Source organism: Notothenia coriiceps, unplaced genomic scaffold (genome assembly GCF_000735185.1).
Source record: "Notothenia coriiceps isolate Sejong01 unplaced genomic scaffold, NC01 NC01_scaffold00026421, whole genome shotgun sequence".
Lineage (NCBI taxonomy): Eukaryota > Metazoa > Chordata > Actinopteri > Perciformes > Nototheniidae > Notothenia > Notothenia coriiceps.
The window spans coordinates 1,786,299-1,797,814 of record NW_011359122.1 but is presented as its reverse complement, the minus strand read 5'-3'; the positions used below and the strand labels follow the sequence as shown (position 1 = coordinate 1,797,814).

General features: G+C 39.8%; 1 protein-coding gene across 1 annotated transcript in view; it reads left to right on the top strand.

The window, feature by feature from the left end:
* The window catches only part of LOC104956922 (neurobeachin-like), a 56,508-nt gene that overhangs the window by 27,964 nt on the left and 17,028 nt on the right, over positions 1-11,516 (top strand). The window contains exons 6-8 of the mRNA XM_010784502.1: positions 5,224-5,364; positions 6,455-6,574; positions 10,148-10,300. Of these exons, the coding sequence (XP_010782804.1) occupies positions 5,224-5,364; positions 6,455-6,574; positions 10,148-10,300 (414 nt within the window). The remainder of the gene's footprint in view (positions 1-5,223; positions 5,365-6,454; positions 6,575-10,147; positions 10,301-11,516) is intronic.

The window sequence follows — 11,516 nt, the reverse complement described above, 5'->3', positions numbered from 1 at the left end:
CTCTACACTTTTCCTTCCTTTATGGAGTCTTCCTCACCCTCACTTCCACTCCAGTCAGGCTGTTTGGGAGCACATCTGCTTTATCTTGAGTTTGAGCCACTTGATTGCATTAGACTGGAGCTGCATGCAGCACTGCCTCCGACGAGGCAAGCAAAAATGACCGTGACTTTTCCTGACAGAGCACCATAGCATAACATACTGTAATGTAATTACTTCTGAAATATAAAATGCAATATGCGTCTCTTTGGGAGGTAGCTTAGATATAACCAAACAAACAGAGGTGCTCTATGTTCACTCATTCACCAGCAGCCGGGTTCATTTGGAATGGAACACCAGAAATGATCCTGATTGAAACTGAAGCTGAATCTAAGTTTGATCTGACTTACTTTATTCGTGATGATGTATTCAACTGGGTCAGGTGTTATACAAGACATGAACTCAGATAGAAGCAAGTGTGGGACTGTCTGAACCAGTTGTTTTCATTGTCCCATATCTATGATCATTGGGAAGTGGAAGGGAAAGGGAAGAGGTGATTATTTGTGTTGCATAGAGGTAACTAAGCAAAGCCTGATTTGGAATTATTAACCAATGGGACTATGACAGGAATAAAGGAAATGCAGGACCACTGAAGTTGTTATCCTATCTTATTATAAAAGGGTTTTTATTTCCAAGTCAGCATCTTATCAAGCATACATTCTCCTAATATTATTTTGTTGTATTTTCGTAGTCAAACCTAAAGCATACCAGCAGTATATATATATACATATACATTAATATTTGGACAGTGTTATTTGACCAGAATGTGACATTTATAAACATACAACATATTCAGAGCAGTTGTTATGGCCAAGGCAGCACACTTACGATATAGAGATGTAGAGCATTGGGACGAACCTAGAAGTAGCCTTTTCAATTATTTTATGCTTGAACTCTTCGACAAGCAACAGTATGGGAGCTACTTTATGCCAAGCTGAGAGTGCATTGTCTTGTCTTGCCATGAGCATAATGTAGAAAAAGTGTCTCTTTCAAGTCATCACAATTTCATGTGGTTTAGTCTATTGGTGTACATAGTCTGTTTCGATGCTGAGGACAGTAACACATATTTCACTAAAAAATTAATAAACAAGATTGTAACATTCAACAGAGCTGAGACTGAGTGTGAATATTCATCACCAACTTTAATTAGATCTGCTATCACAACTATTTTAGTTATAGGGTGACATGGTCATATCGAAGGAAACTGGGATACAATAAATACAAAAAATGTACTATCCAAAAATTGAACACTTTGGTATTCAACCCAACCTTTATGCACACAGGCGACCAGAAAACCCCATAAGGAGTTCATTTTTCTTCTGCTTCCAATATATGTTTTTCTTAACTTGTCACCATCATTTGTATACATCACTTTACATCTATAAATATACATTTAATTTGCTTTACATTCTTCTTCTGGGAAAAAGCCAGTTTAGTTTTTTTTATGTTCACCCTAACTACATTTGGTTTTCCCTGCTTGTTTTGTGTTTGTTTGTTTTTTAAAATTTTGTTGAGTTGAGTATACATTTTCAATCCCTATTTGAGCAGTGTTCAACACACTTCTCAAGGATGTAGGAGAACTGTTTTGCCATGCAGTCTGTAGCTCAGCAAACCATGTTTTCTTGTAAATAAAATGAAAACGATCTTACTTCTAAGTCACATAGAAAAGGCCTTATTGTATTTATGCTTACACTGCAAAACTACGCTGTGAGAACACTGTGCCTGATATTCTGTAACCCTAAGAATGAATAGGATATATAACTTGTCAGTGAACATGTCTTTAGATCACTTCCCTTCCTCTTTATTAAAGACGTGTGTGTGTGTGTAGTAAGTTTAGTCCCTGGAAAAGATAGATAGGGTGTTGCCAACAAATTTGGTACTTTTGCATGTGTCAAAACAAAACTGTCAGCTTAACGCTAATTAATATATTAAATATCACATACTCCTGACTCTGCTAGCATTGTGAAAATAGTTTTTCAGATTATTCTGAAAACATTTAATGACACTGCACATTTAAGATCTATGCTAATTTGTTAGCTTTAATAGGATTGTCTTGCTTTTATTATCTGCTTATTCTTTCAATGATGCATACTTATTACCTGCAGCAGTCTTTTCCGTATTCTTTCCCTCTCACATGTATTAACTAGGTCTTTCATACAGCTCTAACATGTATTAGTTACTCCAGCGGCGGTTTTACAGAGTGTGAGACGTCTTGTGGCTTGCACCCCGATCCAGCTGGGCCAAGACGTCACATGCGTGGCCATTATCACCTCATAAATCTATGCAGATCTCAATAAACTTCTCTTTCAGTCTATTCAATTGTGCTAACACTGATGTGGACTGCCATTAAATTCTAAGGAAGAACAAAAAAAATGGCCTCATTTCATTTTAACTTAGAGCTTTAGGCATGTGCACTGTGTCACACATGGATATGAACCTAATCTTCAAAATGACCAAGAGAGACTGTCTGTCGCTGATGTTGCATACAAACCGTACCCAGCCAAAATAATAGTGCCATTTTAATAATGTTAGAATAAGTGAACTTAAATAGAAGGCTTTTATTTGATTTCTTCTGACCTCTGAGCTCAGCTTTCAGGTGGAAACGCTGCCATTGATTGCATTACCAGCCCCCCTTCTCCTTTGTTACTGAGTCAGTGTTACTGAGTATATTAATATTGACTGCCAATATGCCCCCGAGGCTCTTATATTGGACAGGGTGATTGAAAAGGCAGAGAAAGCAATTTATTCACCAATAAACGTATGTTTAATGGAAGTCATTTTGTTGCCTTAAGAACACATGAAAATGAAACAGCCGCCAAAGGGCAAAAACCCAGTGATGGTGTCAGTAGGATATTGAAATTATTACTGCGGCTGTGGTTAAATAATTAACCACGTTATCCAAGGTTTGGCCTTATTAATGAAATAATTTGATGTGTGTCAAATAAATATAGATTCTTTTTTTTTTATATATATCCTCACAATAATTGGGCAGCATAAATACATCCAATAAACTTTGAATGATTATGACTATTAATAATAGCAAATGTTAAGATCTAAAATGTTTTCTGCAAAACTGCTTGCTGACTTTTTTTAGTTTTAGTCATGATTTAATTAACTCATTGGAGATGTAACACTATAGGCCATGGTGTCGCATAATTAGATTACACTATATTGTTTAAGTCATGGAAACTCCCCTCAGTAGCGCCCAGAAGGGCTCTGAACACAGATGGGAGTAGCAGTGCTGAGTAAAGTGTTTGGCTCAGTGGGTGCGTTGGGTGTAAATCAGGTCAGCCAGGGTTAATCCACATGGATTATCCACAACATTTAGCAGGAGACGCTCATATCTCCTCCCTCCATTCTCAGCGCGCCATCCTGCTCACCCCTGCCACCTTACCGCTGTAAATTTCAGACAGAAGACAGCGCAACAGGACATTTTTAGGGTTCAGGGGAATAATGGGGTCTGACAGACAAATCCCAGAGTAAAGCTCCTTGACTGCCCTGAACTCTCCCCTAGCCCTTCACCAGACTCACCACAGGTAGCCTAATAGGGAACTACGAAGACTCTGCAAGTCTATCTTAATTATGCTCAATTATTCTGTACTATTCTGTGTGCTGTCCTAACACAAGAAATGGTAAACTACGCACGCAACAAAATATGTTACCTGTAAATCAAAGTTGATGGACTGTACCTCTGTTGCCTGCAATGGGCTTGAATACATTTCACTGCAGCCATGCGTTTGGAACATCATATCTCCTGCTTCCTGATGGTATTATTGGCAGCATGTAGTCTATGTCCCCAGGCCAAAACTCTGCTGCTATATACTGTATACATATTGTACTACAAAACCTAGGGATTTAATGCAGGAAAAACATTTCACCTCTAATGCAGATCGCTCTTCTATAAGTGTTTGAGTGTAATTTGTGTGTTCGCCAATGTAAGTAAGTCAGATTTGGTCAGATTGGTCAGACAAGTTTAAGTATTGCACATGTTTTATCAAAGGATTTACCATTAGTGAAAACTAGGTTCTTGTTTTTGAGTTTATAAGATCTTTATGAAAGAGGATTAGGGCCAGATACAGTATAATCTTTTTTCTGACCAAAAGTGATTGTTATTGGGGGCTGGGGGGATCCTGAGATTAAAGTCAGAATCCTGAGAAGAAGTCAGATCTTAGAATTTTTTTTCATGTGGCCCCAATCCTCTTCTGTAGTTCTGAGATGATACACTGTGAGAGAAACCTATTTTTTTATTCCAAAATACCTATTGTTATATTATAAAGGTCCCCAATTACTGTACATACTCTCACATATATGCATTGACTTGCATGGTGATACACTGACCCAGCCAAGATTCTAGAAGAAGTATAAAATTATGACATCAGGCTCCAGGGTTCCAGTATTTCAACAAGTAATATATTGCAGCAACTTCACATGAAGTGTGGTTTTCACTGACCCAATAACACAGTACTATAAGTTGAGTCAGACTGTGTGGTTGGGAAGAATAGGGCCGTTAAGATGGTATGAGCAAAGAAAAGGGCTCATATTGCTTTTTTTATAAAGTATTCACACTGGCTTACAGCTTACTAATAATATGAATTTTAAAATCCTGGAACTTTCTATAAATCATGGACCTGTCTTTCCCTATCGTTAATATTGTTTCATGACATGTGCCTGTTATAGTACTCAGATCTACAGTAAACCAAACCCACAACAGTTTAAAGACAGCCATACTTTTTTGACCTAATGCCTTTTGTTACTGTTTTCATCTTTAACCTATTTTGGAGTTTGTGGCAATGGCTTTGAGCAAATAGGTACTGTGACCCTTGGTTATTTTGTGTTGTCGTTACTGTAAATAAGCTCCATGAAACTAAATGTTTTAGTTTTATGTCAAAATGACATTGGTCACTGTTTTATTTGTATTTGTAATATATGACTTTATCAAATATATTTAAAAAAGATGAATATGTATTGCTTTCATGGCGCCCACCTTCAAGTTAATGTTTAATACATTGTATATGTACAGTATTCCATAAATAAAAGACATGCTCACAAGTAAAACTCATGAGGAAGTGTTAATTTCCTCAGGGTCTCTTTGAGGGTAAAACCTCTGTTTTTAATAAAGAGGCAAATATGAAACTATTTATTTATTTGCAAAAACTCAACCTATAATTATTGTGTTTTTGTTTCCAGCCCATTGGTGCTCTGAATCCAAAGCGTGCAGCCTTCTACGCTGATCATTATGAGACCTGGGAAGACGACCAGGCACCACCTTGTCATTACAACTCCCACTACTCCACAGCTGCCTCCACCCTGCACTGGCTTGTCAGAATAGTAAGTAAAATCACTCCTCCAAGCACCTTCACACTCATTATTGTTCTGTGTTCAAAATCCCCAAAATAGTCAAGCGCCCGAATAGGAATGAAGCCAAACCCACATCCTGAGACAGCTTTTCATTTTTGAGTCTGCATTAGTTGATTGTCACTTGTCAGACTTGATGATGCTGTTACTTTGAGGTCTGTCGGCTTCTGCACAGGAAACAGCTCGACATCTCAATTTGATTGGGCCCGAGTTAGACCAATGGCGCTCAGAAAACACATTTCACAGGCCAGTAAACCGGCATATGTGGACTAAATAAAGAGTGGCTGGGTAATGATTTACAGAGGCTGCTGTGACAGGTTTATGTGTTTCAGGCAACCCAGTGAGCGCTGGAGACATGTCCATCAAGGTTACTGAGCACTGTCCTCATTTACTCTGCAAGAGGAGGAGGAGGAGGCCCACGCACTCTCCCAATCTGTTCCTCACAAAACATGCCCTTTCAACCTGCACGGCTTCTTTGAGTTGCTGTACATTTGATTTTGAAGTCATCTTATTAATTTGAAAAAAGCTTCATAGGGAGTTCGTACTGTACTTCCCCTCCTCCCCCATCATTAGTAGCTAAAGGCTGATGAACTGAAGGAGCTCCCTTGACAGCATTTAGATTAGCCTCTGTGGGTTTGTTTCCACAATCCCTTTCTTCCTTTGGTGAGTGATCCATCCGCTCCAACCGGCAATGGTCGCCATCTCAGGCTGAGAAAACCACATTTGAGCCAATTATCATTATGGCTTATTGTGCTCAGGAAGAACACTAATTAATTTCCCCCCAGGCTTGGATCCAATGAATGACTGATTCCTTTGGACTATCGCAGAAAAAAATGACAATTAAATATTGCAATTTATTCAGACTATTCACATGTATTTGAATAAGCTGCATGGTGATCCAGTTATTCCAAACAGTTCTGATGTTTTTCGTTATTTTAATTATAATGGTTGCATTTGAAATGCAGATCAAGAGGGTGAAAAAGATGATGATGAGGATGATGATGACTTTAGATTTGGGTGGGGATCTTTGATATTTGTGATGTCAAATTTGCTTTCTTTTTAGGAGCCCTTCACCACATTCCTCTTTGGTACCAATAACGACAAGTTCGACCACCCTGACCGCACCTTCTCAGCCATCGCCCGCTCTTGGAGAAACTGTCAGAGGGACACCTCCGATGTAAAGGTGAGAGGCACAACAAAAGCAAATAGAACCAGCTATATGTTATATTTATAAGGATACATGCCTACAGAAGTGTGCCCTTAATAGGGTAGAGGTTAAATGTGTGATCATTATCTGCCTATATATATATTTATATATAAGTTAATATGTAGTTAATATATAACTAAATATGTGATCCTCATTGTCAGACATCTTTTTTAAGCTGGTGTTAGGATAGTGTGAGTATTTCCTTCTGAGGTCAGTTATTCAGTTACAGCAACATATCTACCAGCCAAATTGCAAGTATACAGTATATATAATTGGCAATATAAACATAACCAGACTCTGATTCGCAATGCCCCCCTCCTCAGTTAATGTGCCTCAACACCACTGCAAAAAAATATATACCATTAATAATGAATGCCTCATACAAAGAGCGAATCACAAAGACCATGGTGTACAGGGATACCCTTAGAAATGCGCATTTGATTTATCACATGCAGAAAACAAACTATCTCAGAGGTGGACTGATCCTGTATCTGTGCATGCAGGCACTCATGAGTTTGAACAAAGGCTGTGTCTGAGAGAAAGACAAAGCCCTCCCTCTGCAAATCCACAGAGCAGTCACCGAAAACGCTGAACCCTGCTGATTCGCCTCCATTTTGCCCACTGCATAACACGCAGCAGGAATATGCACTGACCTCAAAGTGTCATATATTTCTAGCACACCCCGCATCGGGTAGTGTTGCCCCGGGCAATTAATAAAGCATTAATGACAAAAGCTATTTAAAATGTAGTCTTTTATGTAGGGACAGGGCTTTTACTCACCAGGATCTGGGGGGGGGGAGCAGCCAACTATGTGAGGCAGAAAGCTGCAAGCTTTCCAACAGCTGAATAGTCAAACGCCACCCTGTTAACAAATACTGCCTACTTTCTACTACTTGTATGTCTGCATGCATTTGTTTTTACACACATAAGATGGCTACTGATCTATTAGGAGAGGCATTGTACTGTGGAGGACAATGCTGGATTACTAACAGTTTTTCATAATATATTAGAACAGTTGTTTGGTTTACTCATGATGCAATAGGGCAATGCTGCTATGTTGACTGATTACATGTAGTGTATATTCTTGAGCTTTTTATAATAATCTCCTTTCCAGTTTTATAATGTGTTCTGTTTTGTCCTCTTACCTAGTTTATAATGTTTTATATTTGTTGTTTTTATTGCACTAATCAATTGCCCGATAAAAATCCTATCCAAAATGAAATGAAATTAAAGTATAGGTTTCCATGCATGCAATCTGAAAGGCAGCCCAACACATAAATGCCATACGCAGCCACCATGTAGGGACTGAGCGGAGGGACTGGGGGTTAAGGTCAGCCTGGGCCCGGCCCACCGAGCGGGCCATCAGGCCTCTGATTAAAAGGCAGCTTGTTTTTACCAGGGTCTTTCCTTCATTAACCCCGGCCTCTTCCAGCAGTAATGACGACAAGACCAAGGGAGGCTAAACCACTGATGGGTATGACCTCCTGAAAGAGCAAGTCAAATGGAAACAATCCTGCACTCACCAAGCCCCTCACCTCCCGTCCACCCCTTCATTATTGTGCATCCATACCTCTCATTTATTCCTATGTTCACACACAGTTATCTTATGCTGGCATGGCCACCATGGGCAACGTGAAGCAGAATTGTCTAGGAAGTAGTGGGCACACACACATACTCTCTCATACACACGCAATAACTGCCACCATGCTGTCTGAAAGAATCCAGCAGAACTCCACCGGTGACAGATTTTGACGAACATGTCATTAAGGTGACACAGTGTAAAGCAATGGAGGCATGTGTGATTGACTTGTTAGCCCATTACGATGCTGTTGCAGAATTAATGGCTGCCATGGGAGGGTGGTTTGAAAACAGAGCTGGCAGTTTTAACGGCTTGACTGTGAGTTACGGCAGGAAGTTTACAAGCAGAGAAGTGGAGGGAAAGTGCAGTTGTGTGTATGTGTGTAAATGTGAGGGACAGAGGGAAACCGAGAGGAATGGCTACTTTAGTCCATTCCCCTGTCGTGTGCGGAGGGTGAGATGTGACCAACAGCAGACCAGCAGTGTTATTGGCCTGTACCATGTCATGCTAACTCGCTCTATCAAAACCAAGTGATTTATGGGGGCCTAAAAGCTCTGCACGTTATGTATCCCACAGGCAATATAAAACTCCCAAGTACCACTGAATCCGACAAACACTGCATTCATAAAACAAGCCTCATGTAGTAAGAGTTAAATACTGTGCACCCTACTTTATAATCTCAGGCTAAGAGACAGACAACAGCATTTAACGTGTCTTGTGTCTATGTGTCCTAATGAGGACAGAGTAGAGGATCTACATTCCTCGTGTGCATATGGCTCATTGTGCAGAGGCTTTACTCACTCATCCTTCCTTAGCTGTATGATTAGGAGGATAAGGGTCAGGGTGGCTACTGCAAAATCACATAAAGTATAAATACACTAATTTATGTTGCAAATGCCTTATCTTAAAGAATAGCTTAAACGGCCATTTTGGTAGTTCTACCCATCCAAAGCATGCCATCTTTTTTGTATCGACTGCTTTATATCCAGAAATGTCACCATTTAATTTAAATTAGCTATTTAAGTTAAACATGAATTCAAAAGTGTTTTTAACTGGGTTATTACATCATGACATTACTTCTAATGTCTTCCTCTTACTCAAACAAACTGTCATGTGTTTGTTGCATGGTAATGCACTTGAAAGCAAGTGCTGTCCTTTTTCACATGTTCTTTCTTCATCCATGGACAGTAATATGCCTACTTCTTAGAGTCAACTGCCATAAGGCTTTGTGAAAGCTGTATTTTAGGAACAATAGAAGAAGAAGAAAAATAATAAGCAAATGGGTTTGTGTGAGAGTTTCTAACAGCTTCTGTATTTGACTCAGGAAAAAAAAACACCTTTAATGTTCATGTTAGTAGATTGTTTATCTCAAGCAAGTCTCCTCAGGTTCATGTACATAACATATATAAATGGTTGCTTGGAAGGTTAGACATTATGAGCTTAGTGTTTTAAAAATGTTAAAATACCAGCAGGGCCATTCAAGCCAGGAGAAATCTCTTTTAGGATAGTCTTGTCTCAAACAGGTCAATATTTGCTCTCTTCTTTAATGTATGAAATCACACCAGGCTTTGTGTCGGGGGCTCTTTTAGCACGCTGACTTCCCCTCCACTGCAAGGTCCTGACCCCATCACAAGAGCCCAGAGCCCAGGGAGAAAAACCCAACTCTGTTCCAGTTTCATTTAACACACCTAACACCCCTGCCTGGAATAACTGGACTAGCACCTCTCACCGCCTTCTCGTGGCCCTGCTGTTAAGTTTGTTTGTGTTACCTTTCCCCTTGAATTCTCACTTCATCTCAGTGGGATACAGAGCCTTTTTTCTCTGTTTTTCATGGCTCCGTCCTCACATGTGTTATTTCGTGCACTTTGCTGAATCGCTGGGCGATAATACGGTGAACATGATGGGATTAGACGTTGTGGTCTTGTCAGTGAGCTGTTGAATATGAATCTCTCACTACCTTTGAAACACAGGAACTGATTCCTGAGTTCTACTACCTCCCGGAGATGTTTGTCAACAGCAACGGCTACCACCTGGGAATGAGGGAGGACAGGACCATGGTTTATGACGTGGACCTGCCAGCCTGGGCCAAGAAGCCTGAAGACTTGGTTAGGATCAACAGGATGGTAAGCTTCTCTGCTTTTCTATCTCTGCCAATAGAAAATAAAAAAAGAGAAATAAATACTGCACTATTTGCAATTTTTATGTCAGTAAAAAGCAGTAAAATGATGACTGTTGCATTTATAGTTATACTTTATTTGATTTGGAATTTTATATATGGCCTTATTATATTTTTGTGTCAATCCTCATATGACACACTTCATCATACAGCATTATTTTCTTTGGTGTATTTCTTCATGACTGAATACTTACTAAAAACATTCTGTACTACCCTACTGACAATCTACAATAAGTCAGCAGTATTTTTAAAACAATTTCTTTACTCTCAGCTTTTCTGCCTCTGTATCACGGCATCAAATAAATCAATTTTATAATCTTCCCTCTAACCTTCCCATGCATCTGTGTCTCCTTGTCTTATTCATGAAGCATCTCATAACGTGCACCGCTCAATACTAACACTGTACCCCTGACCCCAGTGATGTCACTAAAGGACAGCACTGAGGGCAAGTTTGCCCTATAGTGTTACCTTCAGTAATGCCGGGCCTCATCCCTTTGGCGTGCAGGGCCCTTTCAGTGTCCATGTGTGTAAGCGTCTGCGTGTGCACGTTCAATACAGACAGCCTATCAACATGTGGTCCACACAACTCCCAGCAGGTTTCAGGAGCAGCACGGAGAAAGAAATAAAGAAAGATCTAACCCATCTCTTTCTGTCGGATAAACTCTGTTCTCCTTTTAATCTGGAAACACTTACTGTAGAAACTCAACAGCTAAACTCTATACTCTTGATGAATGGCCATTGCATGTTTTTAAAGTGCAGATACATTTGAACATATATCAAATTGAGGGGAATGCTAATTGGTTTGAACATTACATACCCAAAAATGCTTTGTATACATTTCTTCATATTTTAAGATTCACGAAGGAGCCCTTGTGAACTGACACATCACATATTACAAAGAAACTCTCTATCATACTAATTCAGGCTTAATGACTAGTTTCTTCTGAAAAGCACATACACTTTAATAAGGTAGAAAAAAAGACACCTGAGTTCATGGGCCACCATCTCTTTCGACCAGAGGTAGAAAGAGGCTCTGGGAACATACTTGACCTTTTCAGCTGGAGTGACAGAGCTGGGCTGGTCTTATGGAGGTGACCTTTCCCCGTGCTCTGCCCACGCTGCCTGCTCGGGCTCTATCGGGCTTGTGTACTGGCAGAGTGGGA